The sequence below is a fragment of the Tauraco erythrolophus genome, chromosome 10 (genome assembly GCF_009769465.1).
Source record: "Tauraco erythrolophus isolate bTauEry1 chromosome 10, bTauEry1.pri, whole genome shotgun sequence".
In the NCBI taxonomy this organism is placed as follows: domain Eukaryota; kingdom Metazoa; phylum Chordata; class Aves; order Musophagiformes; family Musophagidae; genus Tauraco; species Tauraco erythrolophus.
In genome coordinates, this window is record NC_141474.1 from 13706771 (window position 1) to 13732757 (window position 25987).

Consider the following 25987-nt stretch of genomic DNA (forward strand, 5'->3'; position numbering starts at 1 on the left):
TGAGGAAACCTTGCACTATAGCTCTTTGTTGCCCTTCCTTTTAACATTCCAATTTTGTCTGAAGTCTCATGGATAACATACTGCTTGTAAGTCAGAGGTTGGGAAGAATGAATGAGATGCTGCAAGGAAAAGGACTCTCCTGTGCTAAGCCCATAATAAAACCCTCTTCTCTCCCTGGTCTCTCCAGGACCACCACTGTAGTTTTTAAATGATGTGCCCAATTAACAAACAAAATGCATGGGGGACAAATCAGAGAACTGAAAACTGATCTTCTCAGTTACAACTCTGTGCTGAAATCCAAAAGCCAATGAACAATTATTCAGGAATAATAACCATCCCTTTCCCACATGTCAGTCACCAGAAGCCTCCAAATACCATCATCAAAAGATCTCTCTTCCAACAGTTGAGAGCTTGAATATTCAATTCAAATCTGAAGCTGAGTGTATTAATGAGCTATATACTCCCAAATGCACAGGCTTCCTGTCAGCTCAACAAGAATGTTTTTTAGATGCATTGCTGCAACCTGAACTTTATTTTGGATTTTAAGGAAGTAAAGTTTATATGTAAAAGTTGCTGAGGTTAGGTCTCCCTCCTTCCCTCCCTCCCTCCACAGTAGACTGCTATCAGGATAAGAATATGAAAGCAGATTTGCAGTAGAGCACAACACACTGCAGGTGAAAACATCTGATTCCGTATTCCAAAAGCTTAAAAATTTCACTTTTCCTTCATGAATTATGTATTTTTCTAGGCTTTTGCATCTAATGATATCCTGAAGTAAAGATGGAAAGGACATGCACTGAATAATATTCATACACGAAGTGTTATGGCACTTTTGAATCTGTGCCAGGTTGAAAAGATCACTTATTACTGCTATCCATATCATAACTTCACAGATGCCCACTGCCAGCAGGAGACTAGTAGCGATGAGATACTGACTTAGTCTAGCTGTTCTGCACCTAATGCATATATGTTCAATGTGAGATTAATAGCCTGAGAGATGAATGCCTTTTCTGTGCTTGCATATGCACTGCATGGCCTGAGTTTTTCACCTCATTCTGTACAAATCACACAAAAAACATCATTGTCATTCTTATGAACCTCAAAAGATTTCTCAAATCCCTCAAAATTTTTCTAAAACTATAAACAAGGATTAAAATAATTTTTTTAAAAGGCTAGAGGGAAAAAAAAAAAAACATGAGATTTTTACAAGCTTAATGTATAATCTTTTTCTGCATCATCTATCCAGCTATATTTTCGACTACTGATGAAATAGTATCTTTAATGGATTGCTCTTTTGACCCCAATAAAGGTGAAAAAAGCACCGTCAGGGAAAAGAAGCTTGTGTCAAGTTATAACAAGATTATTCAGTGGTATTTGCAAGGGTTGTGCAGAAAGTAAGACCCGTCTACATGAATGGGTTTATCCTTTGCAGTACTTTCCCAGGTAGCAAGACTGCAGTAAAGTTTTCCAATAGATTTTCTAAGCATCAGCTTACACTGGAACGACCTTAAAAAAAAAAAAAATCAGTGTTTTGGGTTGTCCCCTCCCCATATCTACCCCCAAAATATGGAAGAGCTTGTAGAATGGTTCTCTTGACCCTATATTGGCTTTTCACAGCTCTGTCTCCTGCCCCAGCGTATTTCTTTTTACAGAAATCTAGCTGCATGGAGTAACGTTTAGGGACAACTGCAGATAAAACTTTGAATAAAGAGGATTTCTTATGCAGTTTCATAAAGTCACATATGTCTTTACCATACTGCAGAAAGGATAGCTTGTAAATATAAATTAAAGATTGTTAAGCTGCTTATGTGATGTGAACCATGTAAGTAGCTAAAAAAGTATCAGTTTAACACCTCTGTAAGGTAAGGGTATTATCCTTATCCAACTAATCAGGAGTGGAACCCAAAGAGACTAAGGTGGTTCCTAAAAGCATTTAGGATTGCCTAGACTAGTATTGCAAAACCTAAGTAATTTGTGTACCCAATCACATTTACAAAAGTGACAAAAGACCATAAGCTTGTACATGTCAGTGGAGCTACCACACCTAGATAACATTAAGTGAGCTTGCAAAGTTGAGTAGAAAGGACTTGAATAGTTAGAAAATACAGATTTAAATGCATTATTCATGGTCATACAAGAATTTCAAGTGGCAAGTCAAGGAAACCATAATTCCAAGACAACACCCTGAGCACTGAAAAAAAAAAAAAAAAAATGAGGTAGTTCTCCAACAAAACAATACTGAAGAGCCATTATTATAAGCAGCCTGATTTATATTCTGAAAAAATTTTACTGAGCTGTAGTAAAATGGGAGAAAACAAATTAAGAGGATACTTTCTACGGTCTTGTGAAAGAAAAGGCTAAAATAAGCAACTAAAATAAGGTACAGCAATTAAGGTGGAAGTAATAATTGAAAGCATGTAATGTAACCACAAGCATAATTAGGCCGACCAACAAAACATTATTTGAATACTTTTTTTTTAATATTACTTGCTTCAATAGATGCTTTCAGTGCTCTTTAAAAACTTCAGTGACCCTCTGCTTCAGATTTCTAATCATGCAACCCTTTATAGACTTCTAACTATAAAATAAATTAAATGCTACAGTATCATCTTTATGCCTTTTTAAAGATACATTTCAACTTTATCTTGGACCCTAAATCACATGCCATCAATCACAACCATCAACCACTGAACGACTCTGTACTTTGACTTACACTGCCTTCAATAATATTTCAAGAAAACATGATCTGTGCAGTATGTTAAAACTTATTTTAACATTACTTCCTTTGATTTATTTAGGGTCCACCTGGCTTGCCTGGCCTCAAAGGAGATCCAGGTTCCAAAGGAGAGAAGGTATACTTTATTCATTGTTTGTGCCTTTGTAATTTTGACCCAATCTAAAAGTCTGTACAAAATTAGCAGAAAGAAACACTAAGGGTTTCGTACGAAAAAAGCACGACAACTTACCAAGCCTGTCAATCAGCTTCCCATAGCCTTAATAGTAATCGTGAAGTTTTAATCCACATCTGATATCCTGGAGTTATACAGAAAGAAGATTACTGCCTGTGTGGTAATCTATTGACCATGTAAGTCTTCCTTGCAATGAAAATCTCAAAGACGTTGATGTAAAGAGACCTGTTGGTTTTACAAAAACAAAGTAGAAATAAAAAGCATTTGAGATTTGTATTTAGAACAACAAAATGTAAATAGTTAACAGCTATAATACTTTCTTTTGAAATAATGAATTGAGACATCCAGGATAGCATTTTCTAATGGAGTCCCAACAATTTATTGATTGGTTGTGTATCAGAGAAAAAGTGTATAAAGAAAGGGATATGAATATGATTATATCTTGTGAATTTCAGGTTTTGTTTATGGCTTGGATAAGCTGTTCATACAGGTATATCACACATGGGAAAAAATGTGCAACTCTAATATTTTATAGCATCTAAATGTGAAAGTTAATATGAAATTTGTAGCCACATGTCTTGCTATTTCTGTATCAGTTTCAGTTAGGGCTCTTGCATGGAAAAAGTGGTCACAGGCTGCAAATAATCTCCAAGTCACTAACTAGGATGGAATAATTTATTTTCAGGTTAATTGTTGACTACCAAAAGTGGTGACATTTGAAAGCTCTACTTTGTGTGTTTGCAAAGCACATTTACTTTATATATATTGAGTTTTAACTATATTTTCTTCTATCTTGTTTAGGGACATCCTGGTTTGATTGGCCTTATTGGACCTCCAGGAGAACAGGGTGAAAAGGGTGATAGAGGTCTTCCTGGCCCACAGGGATCTCCCGGAGCCAAGGGTGATGCAGTAAGTAAAACATACTTATGTTCTCATTCAACTTCCATACAAGCAGAAAGTACATATTCCAGTCTTTCTTTTGAGACACAAAGTTGCTTTTAACATTGAACATCCAGAGCCTCGTGCTAGAGGTTAAAACTGTCCAAGGCATTGTACAAACACAGTGAAGTTAAACAGCTTAAAATGAGATCATAGTTTCAGAGGATGAAGGAAACACATACACCTAAGTTAGGGAAGAGATAAAACCAGCAGCACCAATCTCATCATGTTTGTTAACTGCACTACCCAAAGTAGCTTCCTTTCTCCTTGTTAGTAAGCCATGCTTTAAGACATTTTGTGAAAAGTGAGATTTCCAAGCCCATCTGAGGCAGAAACACAGTCATGACTAAGTATTGCAGTGTACATCTACAAACAACTCAAACTGTCAGATAATATTTTAAATTTACAAATTATTTTGGACCCTAGCAAATGGCCTAAATCAAAACTCATCAGGGCTGGACACTTAGTAGGACTACCTTTTTCATAGATACACATTTTTTAATCCAGTCCAGTATGTAGAATACTTCAGTTCTGTATTTATTCTTTCCTAGGGAATTTCTGGTCCTGCTGGTCCACTCGGACCCCCTGGTCCTCCTGGTTTACCTGTAAGTAAACTCATTCAGTCCTCCTGTTCAAAACACTCCCATGTCGTGTGGAATATACTCTAACTATGCTTTTATATTCTTGCTCATAGGGTCCCCAAGGTCCAAAAGGTTCCAAAGGATCCAGCGTGAGTAATTCTCCTCCATACTTTTTGGTTTTTTACTTAACCTTTGCGTGTGTTATTTTTTAACATTTTGTGGCATAGTCAGCACTGCATTTCTTTCATTGCTTTATAGGGTCCTGCTGGTCAAAAGGGTGACAGTGGGTTACCTGGTCCACCTGGTCCTCCAGTAAGTAAGAACTCTTATTTGACATGCATGCACATTACACTGACATGTTGGCCCTATTTTGACAAGGGTAGAAAACAGCATTTGTGAATTTGCAGATAAAGAAAATATTAATGATTGCTTGAAAATTCATTTTTCAGGAAACACAGATCCACCAGGCACAGAAATTGTCTGCCGTGAAAACCCATTTGAAACTTAAAAAAAAACAAAACAAAACAACAAAAAAACTCCTACAAACTAACAAACTCCTAACAGTAATCATTGAATGTGTTTTACTGAAGCACAGGAAATTGAAAGATTTTAGTTTCCCCTGTTAACTTTTCTGTTTCTACTACTTTTCATATCATAACAATCTAAAGTGAAAACAGTCCAAATCTCAATGAAGTGTTTCAATTTCTTGAAATGAAACACTGCTTTATAGACCCCAAGTGGAATTTTAAAGTTTTATCATAGGAAACATCCACCATTTTCATGTTGTAGACTATGCCTGTGGCTTGAGAGAATTGCCAGGGATAAGAGGCAATTGCAAGTCACTTCTGCACCCTTAACTTATGTGAGGGCAGCACACTCTTCCCCAAACACCAATGTTCAGAGCACAACAATGGTTTGGCCTTCTACAATCATCTTTTTCTGGAAGTAAATCAAAGCACATAGGCATATATCTGAAGGACATAAATGAAATAAAGAATTTGAGGAAAGCCTATTCAAAGCATCTCAAAGCCACATTCTGTGGTCTTCCTCTGAGTATTTATGCAGTTGAAAAACAAACCAAAAAGGTAACCAGACATGCTGTTTTCCACTCAGGGTCCTCCGGGTGAGGTAATTCAGCCACTGCCAATCCAGTCACCCAAAAAGACAAGAAGATCTCCTGACTACATGTTATCTGATGCTGGTGATAATATCCTGGATTATTCTGATGGCATGGAAGAGATCTTTGGTTCATTGAATTCACTGAAGCAAGACATTGAGCATATGAAGTATCCAATGGGCACTCAGAACAACCCAGCCCGAACTTGCAAAGACTTGCAACTCTGCCACCCAGACTTCCCAGATGGTACGTTAACATTGCATGACAAAGGCAAACAAGGCCGAAGTTATGATCTGCTAAGATACTTTGGCAGAATAGTTAATTATTGGTAGACGGTTAGTATAGTTGCTCAATAAATACAGTCTCATTAAATCCATTTTTGCAGGTATAAAAGTTTATTAAATATAAGTAAGAGATGTTCACTTGGTAAAAGCCAAAATTCTTTGAATACATGACTTGATGTCGTTTTAGATTTTCAAGTGCTTAATAAAAACAGTTATTGTTTTGAAAGATGGGCCAGCCTTGCCTTTCCACAACTATCCAAACAGGAGAGGAATGAAAGATTGATGCTATTTAGATCAATGGAAAGTAAAATCACAAATGTCAGAATGCTGAGATAGCTAATAGCTTCTTTTAAAAGAAACAAGAATTATTTTAGTAGTGGTATACTTTGGCTTAGCATAATAATATAAAATAGCACTGGAGATATATTTAAATATGAGATTTACTATTGATTATGACTCTCAAAAAATTTACTGTTATTTTACCCTTGGAAACAATAATTTGTTCTACTGCATGACCACTGTTTGTTCTATATCACTCAGCAAACAGACATGCAAGTTTCTTTGATACTGTTTAATGCTAAGTACTAGCTTAATAAAATGCAGAGTAGTATGAACAAGACACTGAGTTCTGAAGAACTATCTTGATTTAATTATTCTTTGTTGTTTTCTTCTTTTTTTTCTGAGTTTACCCCTCTAGAAAAGTTTAAATGAAAGCCAACCTTCACAGAGTTTTCATCCTTTCATTTTTTTTTTGATTGCAATGGATATTTTTCCCAGTTCAAAGCAATATTTTTCTGTTTTTAAATTGGAGGAAAAATAGATTTTGACAGTTTAATAATATTTTATTGCTTTCACTCTAGATAGATAAAAACAGATGGTTGCCTTGAGGAGTAGTTAAGCAGTGTATGTGCTATATGAAAGGTACATATTTTACAATTCAGTACCTCCATAATAATGAATGCTTTTTATAGAACAGATTCACCTTCTTTATTTACCAATATTTGCTTATTATTTGGAGCTTTCTTCATATAAAAGTAATCTTATTTTGGTTAAAATAGAAGTAAATGCATTTGTTAAAATACAAAATTCTCCACGGACAAGACTTACAGATAGGAAAGACTGTTTTCAATAAATACAGCCTGAATCGATAGGATTTTAAAATACCATAAAGGCTTTGTCCATGTCATGTACTTAGAAGACAGAACTGGTGAAAGGATTTGTCATGCCTCTTTGAAACCGCCACTATTTGCTTGAAACTGGATTAGAACAGTAGTGTCAGAAAATCCTTTGCTGTCTTGCTGTGAAAGTAGCTGGAGATAAGGACTCACATCACAGAAATCATCGTTATAATTACAATGGTACATTTTTAAAAGCACTGATTTTTAATGGACCTGGATTGACTGTGGCTCTCTTTCATGCACAACCTTCATTCACCCTGTCATTGTAGGGCCTGAATTCTCAATCATGCCAGCCTGGTAGGACTGCTGAAACTATGGGAAGCCTCATGCAAGTTTTAACTGTCTTTCCCACTGTGTCACCTAACCATTAGTTAAGGTGTTTTTATTAATTCAAGCAGCCTGAAGTTTCACTAGTGTTGCAGCTTCATAACCCAGTAGTAAAAAACATCTTTGCTTGAGGTCTATCTGTCTCAATGGAAACTTTAGGTACTCATGCCAGCTATAACCTCACAAAGTCCTGTGTGGCCACCTTTTTATGTAGGCAGGTATGCAAATGACTCCAGATTTTGCTCTCTGACCTAAGCCATGGCTTATTTCTGCCTAATGCTGCCTCTGCTTTTGTTTTGAAAGTGCTGTCACCACCAGTACAAATTATCCTTGTAGCTGAAATACTGAAATGGCCAAATTGTTAAGACCTGCAATGTATGTTTCACACAATGTCCTTCGTCCTCTTGACTGAGGTCTCTGTAGTTCCTCCAAAACCTCAGCAGTATCCTGTAACAGAGTCATCTTTGGAAGTAAAATTAGACAAAAACAAAAGGACGCAGATAAAAATAGTCTTTGATCCTGGTGTTATCTGCCATAAACAACAACAAAAGCAACAAATCACAAGGCAGAAAAGAACAGGTTGCTTTCTCGTAATTCAGATAAAATAACTTTGCTACAAACTTTGGAGGATCATTAGGTAGCAGTAGAAGCTGGATCTTCCAAATACCACTTTCACTATATAAAGCAAATATTTCCTCTTTTTTTTTTTCAGGGGAATATTGGATTGATCCTAACCAGGGCTGCTCTGGAGACTCCTTCAAAGTATACTGCAATTTCACAGCAGGTGGAGAAACTTGCATCTACCCAGATAAGAAATCTGAAGGAGTAAGTACCAATCTGTGTTTTCAGTTGGCTGTTGACAAATCCTACTATGCTGTTGCAATGCTGAACTAAACAGGATAATTACATTGTCACATTTTCATATATCTGCCTTTCTGAGTACATTGAAATTTGCATAAATCTGAATGAAGTGATAAAAGGTACATAGGGTTAACAAACAGCACTTTCACTCTTTTGCTTAGATAGGGCATCTATGCATCTGCTTGCTAACCTTTCATTGCATTTCAGAATGCAACGTAGCCAGTTAAAGTGCATTATCTAGCATTTGACACCTAAAAGCTAAACCCTTACTGTGTTTCTCTTGTGGGTTCATTTACATCTGTTCATTTATGCTTATGCAAAGTAGGTGTAAAACACTATATATTAAGTGTCCTCACTCATTGTTGCAAATTACCTCTGATGGGACATATGGCACAGAGGAAGGCTTTCTAAAAGCTTGCTTAAATGAGAGAGATCTGCCAGCATCAACACCAGTGAAAACTCTAATTTAGACACTCTTCACGGGAACAATGTATACCAGCAGTTTACCTGAAACTTAACAGATGACAACAGTCTCTCTTAAATAGAACTAGCTCTCTATATAAGCTATCACCTTGGATTCCATTTAAAGTCACTAATTTGAAGGCATTCTATACAAGAAAAATATCCTATTTTAGAGCTTTAAAGAGGCTGAGATCTCAGAAGGAAGAACCATTCTTTACTGTCTGATGCGACATTTGTCCCAGTTAATGTGAAACCTTCATATCTATTAATATATGTTTTAAATACTTCTATCTCTTTTGTTTTACCACACAGGTAAGAATTTCATCATGGCCAAAAGAGAATCCAGGATCTTGGTTTAGTGAATTTAAGCGAGGCAAACTTGTAAGTTGTCACTGCAACATAACAGTTACTCACAAATCAAGTACATGTTATCAGTGATCAGATCCCAAGGAATTTTATAAACATTTAGATAACGAAAAGACTTTTCAGCCTCAGCCTTTTTGCCCTAAATATTAGGGCAGCTATATGGTCTCTTGCACAGCTGATGGTGAGGATCTGGCTTCTGGCAGACCACACATCACCACTGAACCTTAGTAAAGCAGCTGGAGCACACAACCCCTGCCCCGTTCCAGGTAACTGGAAATATACTGAGTATTGAAAGATGAGACTGCAGGCTGACATAACTTTATAATTAATTAAAAACAGATTCCCAAAGAGCTTCTGCTGTCTTACACTATATGGTAGGAGTAATTCTCTGTCTTTCCCATTAGAATAAAGCTAAACTATGGAGTTCTTCATCCTAAATATATTGCTACAACGTTTACTGAGTCATAGCTTTATTGAACTTTAAAACTCCATAAAATGTTATGTGTTAGCTGATTATTTTATTAGGGGCAGTTATATGGTTCTTTTGTCAACAGCAATTTTAGTCTGCATTTTAACAAACTAAATAGATAAATATTAATGTAACTTCTTATATTTTCCAGCTTTCCTATTTGGATGTTGAAGGCAATTCCATTAATATGGTTCAAATGACATTCCTTAAACTACTGAGTGCCTCTGCCAGACAAAATTTTACTTACAACTGTCATCAATCCGTAGCTTGGCATGATGCATCATCTGACAGCTATGACAAAGCACTAAGGTTCTTAGGATCCAATGATGAAGAAATGTCTTATGACAACAATCCTTACATCAAAGCTCTTCATGATGGCTGTGCAGTAAGTAGAGGTTCAGAAGAGTCTTTACAAAAACAACCTGCCAATTAAAATAGAAATCAAATTCATTTTTTCACAGCTTTCTTCTGAGAAAAGCTTTCTAAACGCTATTTTTAATAGACTGCCTTGTAGTATATTTTTAACTACAATACACTAGTCTCTTATTTACTTTTCAGATATGTACCAAAAAAATGCAAGCCATAAGCCAAGCAACAAAAATGAAACAAACCTGGCATGGATACAGCCTGTCAGCACCAATGTGCTGAAACTAGACTATCTGCTAGTATAAGCACAGTAGAAGAGAAGAACAGAAGGAAAAAAAAAAAAATCATTATCAGAGGAAGCAGCCTACTAGCAGAATATATTTATACTCAAAACCAAGGCATATGCAGACAACTTAGTGAATACAGTAAAAACATGTATAAACTAGACCATATGTATGTACCCAAAAACAGTGAATTAATTGCATAGTTTGATATAAAACATTGTATGCCTTTTTCTCATTTTTCGGTAGTCAAAGCCAGGCAAAGGTAGTCAATTGTTCCTTTCGGAGTCCTCTCAGCTCAGCTAAAATCCCTGGAGCTGTCCAAACACGCATCAGCTCTCTGACCACCTCTCCAGCAGGGTCTTCGTTGGCATAGCAACAGTTACCTCTTCTCAGAAACAGAATGGTTTGTACTGAATACTTTGAAACACAGACATCAAAGGAGCAAGTGACAGTTGAAGCCTCATTTATTATTTTGGGATTTGATATGGAAGCATTTTGAAGGCAGTTCCTGAGGACTCAGTAATAGAGAATCAGAGATCTTTAAGTGCCAGGATACACACCTGGCTCTGATAGAGATGCAGCTCAGGTAGATGCAGAGTCTCCTCCCCTCAGTAATGAGATTCTAATACACAATTCCTTCCTGTCAGCCTTTCTCTATGTCCTGTATATTTATTTTGCTTTTGTTATCCACAATGGGTGAGTGTAGAGCTCCAGGGAGAGCTGGAAGTGATTTAGGGTATAACTCCATCACAAAGCTGAGAACACTCAGATCTACCAACTTGGATGCTCATCTAAACTCCAAGACCCTGGCACAGCTGAAAGGGGTCTCAGCAAGATATGAGAGACCATCTGAACTTTCCAGTACCTAAAGGGGGCCTACAGGAAAGCTGGAAAGGGACTTTTTACAAGGGCGTGTAGCGATAGGACAAGGGGTAATGGATTTAAACTGAAACAGGGGAGATTTCAATTAGATATAAAGAAAAAGTTTTTTACATTGAGGGTGGAGAGGCACTGGAACAGGTTGCCCAGAGAAGTTGTGGATGCCCCATCCCTGGAAGTGTTCAAGACCACATTAGATGAGACTTTGGGCAACCTGGTGTAGTGGAGGATTTCTCTGCCCATGGCAGGGGGATTGGAACTAGATGATCTTTAAGGTCCCTTCCAACCCTAACCATTCTATGATTCTATAACTAAGTGCAGTCCTGATAACTAACATGATGACTTGGCTGGATGACATTTAGAAGAGGGAGAGAGCCTGTGTTAGGAAGTAAGGATGTGCATTCAAACCTGGTTGCTAAGTGCATCAGTTGGAAGCTCTGTCAGACTACTTTCTTTCATGTCCAAACACCTGCTGTAATATTTTTGTGAGACGGTTACAGTCATTCTTAGAAGTGGGTATTTCTTCTGTGTCATGGTTTAGCCTGGCTGGCAACTAAACACTATGCAGCCGCTCACTTACCCTCCCCCACCCTGGGGAATGGGGAAGAGGATTAAAGAGGAAAAGGGAAGGAGACTCGTGTGTTGAGACAAGAACAATTTAATAATAAGAATATAAAATTGAAAGTAACAGTGATTAAACAATTATATATATAAAATATGATAATAATATGTAAAAACAAATGATGAGCAATGTAATTGCTCACCACCTGGTGACCAACGCCTGTCCCATCCTGGCAAGTGATCCCAAAACTCCTAAGTCCCGACACCACAATCCCAGACGAGTGAGAGGCCCAAAAAGAGAGAGAGAGAACTCAGAGAGACCAAGAGAGTCCAGAGTCTCACAGAAGAGAATCCCACACTTCCCAGCCAAGCCTTATCTCTGTACTGGGCATGATGTTGCATGATATGGAATACTCTATTGGCCAATTTGGCCCTCAATCCTAAATCTAAGTTCAAATCCTAAGGGGAGTTCTGGGCCCTTTGTCCCGGCTGTGCTCCCCGCCAGCCTGTTGTGCTGCTGCACACCGGCAAAAACATGAGAAGCTGAAAGGTCCTTGCTCTCTCAGTACCAACAATAAACATCAGTGAGCTATCAACATTCTTCTCATAACGAATCCCAGACGAAATCCAAAATACAGAGCTCTTGTAGCTGCTAAAAAGAATAACTCTGTCTCAGTCAAAACCAGGACATTCTGTCTTTCAGAACTAATTAGTGATTTCTGCACCAGGAAGATATGCCCACTGCTATGAGAATATTATTATTATTCATTAAATAGTATAGATGCGGATTCAGAATTCTCTAAGAAACATTAAATGGCTTAGATAATTTTCATTTGTAGGCCTATTTAGTAAGTCAAAAAGCTATGGGCCAATCTATTTCTAAAATCAAAAACATTCCATATAACATTTTTAAAATAAAATCCTAAGAAAACATAAGCTTCAGAATTTTAATATCTGGTGCATGAAGAGGCAATAATTTATAAATTCCACAGTTCAGAGATAACCTATGGAGATCTACAGCACTGTTCTGATATATAACCATGTTTGCTTTTTTGCTTCTTTTTAACAGTCAAGAAAGGGCTATGCCAAGACGGTGATCGAAATCAACACACCCAAAATAGACCAAGTGCCTATAGTTGATGTGATGATCAATGACTTTGGTGATCAGAACCAGAAGTTTGGATTTGAGGTCGGTCCTGTTTGCTTCCTTGGTTAAGCTTAAGAAAAAGTCAGATCAAAAAAATGTTGCACTTTGGTGCTACCAACCCACTTCATGCCACATGCAAGTTTTGAACAAGGATGGCATAGAAAATATGTCTTGCTGCGTATGTATGTCTTCTCTAGAAAGTAATTGTTGCCCTTGTAGGGCCAGAATCACATGACTTAAACTTATTTTGCAAAGATGCTGTGGCACAGACAACATAGGGCTCACTTTAGGAACACCCCCCTTTGGATTCCTTTGGTGCTGTAAAAAAAAAAAATAAATAAATAAACGACTTGGTGCTCCTTCCATTACAACAAAGAGGTGTTAAGAAAGTGTTTGATAAACTGTAATTATTCTATGTACAGTACTATACTGTTATTTCTCTGTCCACTTCCAAAACTTGCATGTGTCTCTGAATTACATCTGGCTCTTATTTTATACCTGCAAAACTACATTGTCAATACTGTGTGTGTATTCTGAAAAAATAAAGCTGTAATTGCGAGTGAAGGCAATTCCATTTCTAATTAATAATAAAATCCCTTTGTATATATTGTTGTTGAAGAGCTTTGTTATTTGAAGTCGCCAACAAAATTTAAAGTGGCAAAACTGGAAGATCTTGAGCAGCACACTCAAACAACTCTTTACTGCTGATATCACTCTGTGATGATGAATTTCAATAATGAAACCACCTTCCAAGGTGCTGTGTTCCATGGTGCTATACCTCAGACTTTTTACTTTCTTTTCTAATTCCAGAGTTTCATAAGATACCTGTATATACCTAAAATAAACACGTTTATATTTTTGGGTGGGGAAAATATGTAAGAAAAAAAACAAACTTCTGTGTTAAAAATCTGTGTGAAATAAATTAGTCATATAGCTTTACTTTTTTTTTTATTCTCATCTGAATTTGCTTCCATTGTGCTTATTTGGTCTGCATAAATATTAAAACTGGATTCTAAACAGTTATTTATGGATTTTTGCAGTGTTTACTTAGATTTTTATGTAAGCAATGATGGATGTTTGCTTCCTGAACTGGATACTAAAAGTTTCACAGAATAGTCCTATACAATATTCGCCCATCCCATTAATATGAATTATTTTTTCTTGTTATTTCAACTGAAGGCCAGGGATGCAATATGTCTAGGTCATGTGATTCTACATAGTTGCTAAGCAACATACAAGGGGACTGCTTCCTACAGAGCCGTCTTTGACCCAAACTGTTACAACTTGCTATTCAAATCTCATGAAAAAAAGTTGGTTTGGCCTTCCCTCGGAACATTTTATTCAGGTAGTTGGAAGTAGAAATTACATTTTAGCTTTACGACACAAATTCTTTTGTAATTATTTTTCATAATATATGTAAGACTTGAAAAGAAATGTTTGTTTCTATTTCTTATAAATTGTTAAATTAAATAGTACTAGCTTCTGCTGGCTCATTTCCAACTGGTATTTTCTTATGCACATTTATACATGTAAAAGTGAGATTTCAAAAGTCAACTTCTTGCTGTTCATATTTTCTTTTATTTTTGAACCAAAGTTTGTAACTGTCACCTCAAAGAGGAAAATACAAATTTTATTAATAAAATCAAGTCTTGTCTACCTGGATTGGTCATTCTCTTTTTTCAATGTCTGAAACTCAGCCACTGTCATTACGGTAACTTTACTCTGCTTCCTGACCATCCAGACTCAAAAAAAAAAGTAATGTTACTACATGTCCTGGCAAGCACTGGGCAACAACACTGGGAAGAGAATTGTTAATAGAAACAATGCTGATGTGGCCATTGGCAGTATGCAGCAAGGCTGATAATTTCACCTTTAGTTTGTATGGATTTGTAGCTGCAGCAGTCCACATACTATCGAACACAAAATAGGAACCCAATATTCTTTCCCCAGCCACTCTCTTACAACCTACAAGGTCTAAGTGCTTCACAGTCTAGTGCTTATCCTTGTAGGACCCATAAGGTAGGCAAAAGATGCTATTTATTGATGGGAAATGGAAGACAAGAACTAGACCAAGACCTAGAAACTACTGGAAAACAAAATTTTCAGTACCTTCTTTTAGATAGTGGAACCAGAACTGATGATGTCCAAGCTAGAGACATGCCATATGTTATGCAGAACAAGTAATACCAAGATTCCGGGGCCTCCTCCAAAACACTTTGTATTTTTTTAATCTGCTAACTGTTCTTTATGAACTCTGGTTATGTCCATGATAGCTGTGAAACCAGCTCAAATAAATTTGACAGAGGAGCAGTTACTTTCTGTTGCTCAAGTGTGCTAGGTTAAGTTAGTGATAAGCTAACTAAAAAACACCACTTCTGGGTCAGGTGCTTCAGGGTAATTTGGGTAAAAAGATATAGATGGTTGTGATTTGGTGGAGTCAGGATTAGGCTGCAGCAAAATGGTGTTTAAGAGTGCAATGGTGTATGCAAGAAGCTAAACAAACCCAGATCTTTTCCAGAATTAGTCTTGTATCAGAATTAGTCACATATCTTGTCACAGTTCATGCTGACAACATCTCAAAGAAGAAAACGAACTTGAGTCTTTTACATCTCTCAGGCAAGGACTTGTCAGGTTTATTCTTTCGCCTTTAAGGCCTTACTATTATTTAATCCTTGTCATGAAAGCAACTCACCACTGCTAGTTATCCTAACTCTTCTTTGTCCATTCTGTTTCAGTGCACTGTTCTTGTCCTCTCAAAGTTTCTGATTAAAGGGGAAAAATTGCCATTATATATTTTTGGCCTCCACGCAAAAAATTATGCTATTTATTTTTCCCTTCACAGAAGTGTCATATTAGCAGTGCTTAAAAAAAAAAAGGCAGTGCAAAAAGAGCACTCTTCACAACAGAAAGAAATGTCACATCAAAACTCACACATTAGTCTTTCTATGAAATAAAATTCAGATTCTGTAGTCAAATGCTACTGGCCATAAAAAACATAAAACCTCAGATTCATCATATGCTATTATGAAAAAGAAACACTCCAAGACTATGCAAACTAAATTCCTTACTCAGTCAAGCCCACAAAAAAAAACAAGGATCAATATTTTTCACACCACAAATTAAAAATGTGTGTAAGCACAAAAAGATTGAAATTGCTGTATGACATCTGGATTTTACCTCTAGAAACTGACAAAAAGAACTTGAATGTTCTGTGATCTTGAGGTTTCACCCTACTTCAGAGCAGGCTGGATAGCTTCTCTTGAAAGTTTGCTTTGAGCCTCTCTCTCAATAGAGAAAAGCCATACTGGAGACGTACATGGTTTCTTCACTGCAAACACAAACGCTGCTGTAACGTTGCATGGAAACGGAGTAAGTAAGCGCGCAGCAAACACTAGCCACACAAATGTTACAGACTGAGGCAATGTTCTATTCAGAACAACATGGACCTACAACAGACTTAAATGACAAGATACAACTATAAAGGTATAAACTGCCCTGTATGTGTAAGTGCAGAGCTTCCTCTCTCTCTCCTTTCCTCTTTCTAACCCAGGACAGGGCAACAGCGATTCATCACGATGGGCACACCTCTTGGAAAACTTCATAAAATGTAATGAAGGTATTTTTTTCAGTCTAAGTGGGCAGTCATTATGGCTAACATCAACAGTCACCTTGTGACACAAAAAGCTACCACCTGTTTCAAAAAATAAGCACAGTTATTTGCTTAAGATTCTTCCCCTTGGGAACAGCTTTGTTAATTTCAAAATGAAGCTTCACAGGCTAATGGCTATTAGGAGATGCCTTAATAGCAATTGATTTTCTAATACAAGCACACTCATTTTTCTATGAATTAACATCTTCTATTTATTGTACAAGCACCAAAAATATCTTGAAAAAGACAAAGACAGGATATTAAGGGTCACGTCTACTATATTTACCTGGAAAGGCGTCTTATTTATGTTCCTTTTCTAGGCACATAAATTATCAAAGAGGCTCACTGTTAATTCAGTAAAAAGTAATGCCAAGATTCTTGCAAAGGAGTAGACTGCTCTACAGCTATTTATTTGTTTTGTTTTCAACAAGGACATCAAAGATTATTACGGTGAAGGCGGCTAAATGCATATAGATATTGAGATACGTTGCTCTAGCCAAAACTGGGCTTGTTTTTTTCTCAGCTATGTGAATGAAGGCTCTGTTCTACTGACAGAGGATGGAGCCAAAGCCTACAATGCTACCATGGACATGTTTTGTCTAGGTTCTCTCAAGAGCTTTGCCAGACCTTAACTTTGATTCCAGTTTCTCAAGGGTGGAGAAGTGATCTCCGTCAAAACACATCTAACTTCAGTAAGACAGACAGGAGTTGTTACGAATTCAGCAGCGGGACTGGGATCTAAGAGTCTTCTCTGTTCCCTGGTATGATCTAAGAAATTAATTTTTTTAACATCAAAAAGACATTGTAGCTAAATCTTGCTGAAGCATAGAAGAACTCCAGCTCGCACAGTGATTAAAATGCAGATGAAAATTAAAATTCAGTCCATGCAATGTGCTGCCATTACATTATACACTACTAAAACATAATTTGTAAAAATAGGAGATGACCAAGGGCCCAGTCAGTGGGTTGTGCTAAAAATCACAAATAATGAGTCAATGCATCTGTTTTCTCTTCCTTTTCTTGATGGTGCCAGTTGTTCTGTTCGAGTCCAGAGTTTACTCTCCAAGAAAAATCTTCAGTCTGTTACTTGATTTCCTTTCATCATCATTTGGTAATTTGCATTTTGGTGGATGATCCTGCCTACTTGATCACCTTTCAATGTCTAGTATACATTTCATGAACTATTACAATCTAACAGTAGCAGTAGTTTTCAATTTCCTGATTGCCAGCCATTCTACACCCAAGTGACTAACATTATTGGTTTTACTCATACTCAGCTGGTATTTTCAATGCAACATAAGGCTCGGAAAGGATAATCGCTCAACCTCCTTCATAATTTTAAACCAAAAACATCTGCCACAGTGTCAATAAGCCCTCAACAGATAACAAGTGAAATTAATCAATTTCCAAACAATACAGTAAGCAGAATAGCTGATGGAGCATTTATCATAATTTCTTCTTCTATGTACATTAAAGAAGATTGGATGTAAGTACACGTCAGAGTTCAACAGCTTGCAAAGCCATTTTCTAATTTTGTGCTCTGGCCTTCACTTTATGTCTGAAATCATGGTGAGTAAAATTATTTGCAAGAAGAAAACCAAATTAATTCTTCTCTAGCCCCCAAAGTTCTCTAAACTGGATCTTCTGCTGTGTTTTTACTATAGGAAGGACGTAATGGGTAATTAAAGGAACCTTTCCGAGTCCACACGGCTAGGACGACAATGCTGCCCAGTATCCCAAGGTCATCCTAATGATCAGGAATGAATGCACAAGCCTCTCACTCAGTTCCCATCTCACTCTGAAATGTCTCTTACCAGAGATCTTGAAAATAGCCACAGCACACCACATGCTTGCAGCAATGCAAGGCCATAGTGTTCTGTGGCCTGCAAGCTCTGTAGTTCCCTAACATGAGTAAAAAGTAAAAAAAAAAAAAGCTAGAGCAGAGCTATAAACGTGAGTTTTTAAATGGAAAGTATTACCTAAATGTTGAAATTGTGAACTGAACTCAGGATGCAACTAACAAATAACAGTAACATTCCAATACAATTAGTGTTTCTGAAATGGAGATACTAATTTGTTATTTGTTAGTTTACCCAGAATCTACACAGAAAGCCCAGTGAAGTCAGCTAGGATATCACCAACCTGAACTACTTCTAGAGCAGGTGATGTTCATTACAGTGTGCAAAGTATGTTAAGTGAAAGAGAAGTGAAGAGATTTAGAACAAGATTATTTTTATTTACATAAAAGCCTCTTTCTGTCAAATATTAACAAAAAAATAAGTAAGGTTTTATATTCTATTTATAGAGTCTCTCAAGCCTATGCTATTTTTATTAGAATATCATCCCCATGGCAGTTTAGGTGAGAAAGTAGCTCTGCTTTGTGGTCCTGCTGCCCAAATTGGCTCACAAGATAACATAATGCAAAGGCAAAGGCTCTGGAGAATGCATAAATACATAATCTTCATAACATTTACTATTGAGTGACTTTCTGACTTGGATGTATAGGGATCACTTATCTCTTTGTTATTCCTCAGAAGGATTTTAGAAGTAACCACTTTGTTCTAGGCCTGCAGACTTGCTCAATGCACAGATATTAAGATCAAAGCTGTTTACTGTCAGAGAGTGCCAAAAATGGAATTTTAGTTTGTAAAAAAATCTCCACAGCACTCCCATTTCCGAACAGAACAAAGTATGTTTCACCTCCCTGCCACTCTCCTTTTCGAAACGGTGATGTTTCCATTTGAAATTGTAAGATATTTTTCTTCAAACTGGCTGAAAATATTTGACTGGTAGGAGGAAGTCCACTGGTATGGACACTGACATCATTTCCCTGTGTGCTGGGGGACAGGAATTGAGGACCATAAGGACAGCTGAATAAAGGCATCTCTATAAAAGAAAGGCACAATAAAACCAAGCAGAAATAGTTCTCAGCACACAACAGAAAGGACAAAACGTAAGGGGAAAAAGGAAATAAGGAAGCAGTGGGGAAATACATGGGAAAAGGTTGATGGGTGCAGAACTTGCCTCCCTGCTGTACTCAACCCAGGGCAGGAGGCTGAGAAACCTGCATGGCCCAGCCTAGCAGCACCCCGTGTGATTGCTGGTATCACAGCAGTCAAGGTTTGTTTCTCAGTGACTGTGAAGTGGGGGGTGTGCACCAGCACCCTAGTTAGGGGGCAGCAGCAAAACTGGTTTACAAAAAACAAACCTAAAAAGAGTAGCAAAGTGTAGGCTTCTGCAAGAAATACGGTGCCACTAGTACCTGGCACGGGCTGCAGCCACTTGCTAGTTCCTTGCTCTCCCTCCCCTCCTTTCCCAAGCACACCTCTGCCTTAAACAAACATTCCTGAAGTTGCTTCCTCTGCAGGAGCTCTATTCTCATGGAGCAGCCACATTTTACTGTGGCACTGAAAAGTACAGGACATCTGAAAAGGAGAATGAAAGGCTTAACTTTTAAGGTCAGGAACTTAAAGGAGGGAGAAAGGACAATGGGGGAGAGTGAGCAGGCTGGGAATCCAATATAGAGCCACACTAACACGCTGCCAGACTAACAAAACATAAAGCCTCTCTGGACCATCCAGGCATCCAGATTAGGAAAAGCCAATGAAAAGGGCTGCGTTTCTGTGTCCTTTTCCTACCACAGAGATGCATTGGGTCAGGTAGCACTATAGTCCTCCTGAGGACTGCCTGTGCAGTGAAAGTCAGCTGAAAAGGGAGATCAGTTCACTTTGATGACCCTGTGAAACATCCCTCAGCACATTAAAGTTGGTCTATTTCATTTTCTACACATATTAACCGCAAAAAAAAGACCATAATATCTTGAGGAACCATTTGAATTAGTGTTGTGTCTCTCCATAACAATTTTCCTGGAGAAAGCAGTAAAAAAAAAAAACAAATAAGGACAGTACATATGAACTGATGATACCTGAAAAGTTTCCTGATTAAATGATTCTTGACTATTTCGAGGCATTATGCAGTTTTGCATGTGTGCATTCATTTCTCATGTTTTGCATAATCTTCCTGATGAGTGTATGCACAAGTGTACCACGTAGAAACAGCAGCTAGCCAGTGTGATTGCTCATTAAATTTAATGAGCAGGTTAGAATTAACTACTATAAAACTAAAATGAAAGCAGAACCACAAATTTGAAAGCCAACTAAGGCCTGAAACATATGCAAGCACAGTTAGTTAATACCCTCTTAATATGCACAACGATAAATATTCCATATAGATATACAGCAAATTTGGATGCACGTTACCCAAGTGGAACTCAGCTGTGATGGGGTATGAAACGATACATTTAACTCTAATGAGACGCATAGCTCAGAGGAAGCAAAACCACCAGAGTTTGTTAGGGGTCTCTTGCAACACTGGAATATTTTCACGCGAGAGCGTATAGCCAGAGAGCACTCAGCCCTGTCCTGTTTAAACCCGGCGAAGGAACACAGAACTTGATGCACGCGTTTGAATCTGCAAATAAAGACGGGCTAACTCCCGCGCACGGCGGACGGGGCTGCACCAAGGCAAAAAGCGGAAAAGGGTAAAGCCCCGGGTGTGCAAGCACTACGTACCGGACGAGAGGATTACGAAGGAGGAGGAAGATGCTCGAGCACAGCTGAAGGGGTGTTTATACCAAAGCCCTGCTAACAGGTGGTCGTACTGGTACTCACTGGGATGGTTTTCTGTGCAAAACTCCCGGCTCTAGCAAGGAGCGAGTTTGGGCTGAGTTGGCTCGTCGCGGCTCCGGCGGGAGCGGGGGCACCGCCGAGGCGGGCGGCCCCGGCCATGGCTCGCGGCCGCCTGCAACGGGCTGTGCGCGGGACGGGGCGCGCGGCGCCCCCGGCACGGGACGCTCCCCGCGCGCACCGCCGGGCCGGAGCGCGGCACCGCGGAGCGGCCCGACGAGCCCGCAGCTGAGAAAATGGCCAGCCCGGAACGCCGGGCGGGAAACGGCTGCAGAGTTCTGTGCGCACAGAGAAAAAAAACCCCGAGCCCCGCCACTGGCGGTTTCCAGCCAGCAGGCAGGCGCCCGCGGGCAGCCGAGCGGAGCGCGGCGCCAGAGCGACCCTTTGTCCCTCAGCGACGGCCCAGCCGCGCGGGGCCGCCTCGCGACGGTTATCGGCGACCGCTAGGGCCGTTAGCCGCAGCTCCTGACTGAGCAGAGCCTGAGAGCCCGTCGCGTTTCCCGACGCTTCATGGATGGAAGCTTGTAAGGTAACTTTTGAGTCCACGCGTGCGTGTGTAAAGCGGAGGTGCAGCCCTCTCTCTCTAGCCAAAAAATCCTGCTATTTTCGGTCAGTTTTGTTCTCAATTCTCATCTCTCCTAAAAAGACGCATTAAGAACGTACCAGTCGCAGAGCCCCAGATATTTATATCTTTGCATGTAGAAGAGGTGGATTCGAGTTGTTATTACCTCTGCAGGGGCATAAGTAAGGTAAAAAAAAAAAAAAAAAACCAAAACAACCTAACAAACAAATAACAAACCTTGCCTTCCTGTGCTTCAGGAACATGAACCTTTTTGCACGTGCTCTGACTCCCTGTCCATGGTGTACAGAGTTCTGTGCTACCTCCCACTCACTTGTGTTTTCTCCTGTCATGCTACACAAATGCTCCCAGTAAGTTAGCACTGATAGGAGGATTATTCTCTGAAGAGCTGGATGTACACAACTTAAGGCAAGAAGCTTTTTTAAAGAGCAAAGGGAATAACAGAGGTCATTTGTTTTCTTTACCTAGGTGTTTCTGTGGTAGAAAGGGCTGCACAGTCTGCAAAACCTGAGTAGCTGTGGGACTTCTGACAGCAGGTATGCAAACACTAACAACATTTAAACAACTCTATAAACTAACTAGGGATTTGTGCAATTAACAGTTTTGAAAACTGCTTTGAAACACCATTTAAAGAGTTTTTACACTGCAGGAGAATCTGAGCTCCAGCACACCTCCTCCCACTCCATCTCCACTGACCTTGGTGTCCGCGTAGCCATTTCTCTCAGATCTCAGTCCTCTCTCTGCTGCAGCCACACCGGCCCAACGGGTCAAACGAACCTCAGCAGTCCTGGCAGGATGAACTCCACCCAGCAGGCATTCCGGGAGCAGGGTGCTTCTGAGCACTCCAAGCCGTGCCATAGCAGCCATCTCCAGTCAAATGGTGGTAGCCCAGCATAGGCTACAGCCTACCCAGGAGGCCAGGGATAGGAAGGAGGCCAGCTCCTCCCTGCCTCCTCTTCTCTTCGCTGCAGGTCCTGCCTGGCTTAGGTTCCTTTGTCCCCTTCTTAAATAGGGCATTCACGGAGGCACTGATTGGCTCAGCTCTGGCCGGAGAGGAAGGGGAGTCCTACCTGGCCAGAGACAGGTCTGATGGGTTATGAAGGGTTATGAAGCCTGAGAACCTTCTCCCATCTCCTTACAGGAGCTATCTCTGAAGCCCCTTCCCTGCTACCAAAACCCCACCACATTAACCCAGCACATCCTCAGTTCTCCTTACCTATGAATTGTGTTCTAGGCAAAGAAATTGAATGATAATTCTTGCTGAAAGTATTCAGCTGCCAGACAGGCAGGTGGAGATTCTAAGTTAAAACATTCCTCAGCAGCAAAGAACTCCAGACCATGGTAATGCTTAAATTAACACAGCTGTAAACCATGCATTCTCCTTGTTACCATTATTCCTATCTGGATTGCAAAAAAAAAAAAAGTCTTACCCTTAGCGAACTAGGATTCAGTTATGCACGAAATACAAGGACACATTTGAAACACCTAGGGATGAAAGGAGAGAAAGGTTAAGATAGTTTTGAGCTGTATCACTCCTGAAAATAAATGCGAATTCTCCATCAGTTAGATGCTTTCCGAACATCTGAAAAAAAAATACACAAAAAGGAAAAAAAACCCTTAATTTTCTGCATATGCTTTCATGAAAACACTATTGAATTGAAAAACATTCCTTGTGCAGTAAATATAAAGCTTGATGTATCTTACAGGTCTCCAAAAGTTTTAAAGTAAATCCAAAGACACTGTTTCAGTAGGCTTAGGTTTCCTGCACACAGGCGCAATACATTTCATTTTTCAGCTTATTAAACACTTTTAGCTGATGCTTGGAAAAAATATCCCTTCAGTCAATAACTCATCATAAACATATGCCAGTATAAAACGTATAAAAGACACTGTTATAGAAGTGACTCACATTAATATAAGTTCATATGAAGATAAAAATACATTCACTCTTCACTGCGGTGATATGAACTACTTGCAAAGACTTTTGGTCTAACTTCACATCATTTCCATGTTTTGTGATGGCATCAATCCAAGACTGCAGAGAGGTACTGAAGGCTGATACCAGGGTAAGTGAAAGGGGAATCGGAGCCATTCCGCTCATTCTCACTGTTGTTACGATAATGCAATCAGTACCTTGACAGATGTAAGAATCATCATTTTGCTGTTTGACTTTTCTTCAAACCTAAGGCTGTGGGCAATCAAAGAGATGTGAACATCTGGCTGAGCTTTTGATTGCCATGCTCACTGATATAGTGCACCTAAATAAGCAACAATTAGTCAGTATAGCTTGTATCAAAAGATCCATCACGTTAATTCAGATTAACTCAGGATAAATTGAATCCACTTGGCATGCATGCTTATTTGTATGTATAGTCTAAATAAGCTTCTTTTGCACCACACTATCCTTTATTTACAAGCAAAACATATGCAAAGTTTTGTGTTTTAAGTAAATATTTTCACAAATGTTTTGACTTCCTAAAATGAAACTTCTGGGGAAAAATCTGTATTCTTCGGAATGGCATTTCTGGACTCACAAAGATAAAAATCTGTTGGCTTTCTCAAGTTCATATTTCTCACTTGCTAATAAATTTCATGACTTTGGAAGCTATTCATAAACATTTTGTCAGTTACAATTAAAATACTTGACTGGCATTAGGGTGAACTTGAAAGCTAAGAAGGTGGTCAAGATAGTTACTAGATTGTAGCAAGAAAGGAAAGTCCTAAAACTGAAGACAAATTTCCTCATGTTTTCACTTGATTCTGAGTGTAGAACCCTGGGAATATGTATTTTCTTTTCAACATTCCTGTTTAGATTCTATTTATTGCAACAGTAGGTTAGATTGCATGAGGACCTGAGATTAAAACTAATCAAAGACAAAAGAAAAAGCTGAACGTGTGTACATGTTTTTTTAAAAAGAGAAATTTGGAAAAAAAAATAATTTTTTAAATTCCAGCTCCTTGCAGTAAATAAATTTTAGTCTTTGCTTGGCAGATACAGATACCATTGTTTCCAAGTTAACCTTTTAAAATTTTATTTGTAACGTGGAGGTGGAAATCTGTTCTTGCTAGCAAAATAGTGATAGACTGTCTGGCTGAGGTGCTATCAGTGCTCAACTAACTAGACATGAAATTTACTGTAATCTCACCTAAAGCTCAGTTAGCTCAATCTGACCTGATTCTAAAATCCTATTACAAAATCCCAGGAATTTTTCACCTAAAGCCTAATGCAAAACAGTGTTTCTCACACTACCTGATGGGAAAGGGCCACACCCAGAGCCTCAGCTGCAGCAATGCTTGTGGAGTGGGTACCTCACTCTGCCTGTGGCCCTGAGCTCCCAGTGTCACCAGAGCCAGGGTGCTTCAGAGCTGTGCTGGAAATATTTAAAATGCAGACACAACAGAGGAGGGACCATGTCAGAGGAGAAGGTTGGGTGAGTCAGTCCGTGAGCATGGGACTCAACATTCTGCATTACCGGCTGCCACAGGTGCAAGGAGTGTGGCCAAGCTGTTACATTCTTTTTTCTGAGAGTCCATTTTGGTTTGGAGCCAAGAAATAGGTTTTTGCTATTCATTGACTCTTGTGAATATCATGAATCCAACACCCTTGAGAACAATCAGGTCAATTAATTAGAAAACTGTTACTGTGCTGCCTTCATAAATCAGAGGATTAGCTTGTGATCCATAACTTCAAACAGCCTTTTAGCAGCTGTTTTCTTGAATTTCATGCGTTTAAAATACTAACTCCTCTTATATATCCAACTTCTGATTCAGAGGTTAAAGGTTCATCTATTAGCATTACCTTTAGAAATATATTTGATGAAAAATCCCTTAGATACTCTAATGACGTGGTCCAGTTGCTGTCAAGTGCACAGGCCCTTTACAAATGCTACTGAAAAATCAATACCATGCCTTCAAAGGATGTGGAGTCAGGGCCATAATAATAGTGATTGTCTCCAGTAAATGACTGTTCAGTGATTGTTCTGCAGTGGCCTGGAAGTCCATATCCCCCTCAATAACTTTCAGAATTGATGCACACTGGGAAACGTAAAATCAACCCTGCAAACAGGGTTTGATCCAGTAGCTGCACTTTCTGGCTAGTCAAGTATCTACCTATTTACTTCATTGCTTGGGCATTATTGGCCTAAGATCTTGGAGAAGAAAATCTGCTAAAAAAGGAAGTTCCAAAACAGTAGGTCAGCATTTCAGATGTGTTCAGCACACAAAGGAATACTGTGCACCACAGGAGAATCAGCTGTCAGCTCCTCACCTTGCCTGTTTTATTTAGAGATCTGAAAACAGACTAAGAAGAATACATTTTCAAAGACTGTGGTCATAGGGAAAAA

The 25987-nt window shown here is 38.8% G+C and overlaps 1 protein-coding gene across 1 annotated transcript in view; it reads left to right on the forward strand.

The window, feature by feature from the left end:
- Window positions 1–12799, forward strand: part of COL11A1 (collagen type XI alpha 1 chain) — a 160358-nt gene extending 147559 nt beyond the window's left edge. Inside the window, 10 exon segments of the mRNA XM_086617862.1 lie at window positions 2799–2852; window positions 3711–3818; window positions 4400–4453; window positions 4543–4578; window positions 4688–4741; window positions 5543–5792; window positions 8048–8160; window positions 8971–9039; window positions 9645–9878; window positions 12653–12799. Of these exon segments, the coding sequence (XP_086473988.1) occupies window positions 2799–2852; window positions 3711–3818; window positions 4400–4453; window positions 4543–4578; window positions 4688–4741; window positions 5543–5792; window positions 8048–8160; window positions 8971–9039; window positions 9645–9878; window positions 12653–12799 (1119 nt within the window).
- The last annotated feature ends 13188 nt before the right edge of the window (window positions 12800–25987 follow it).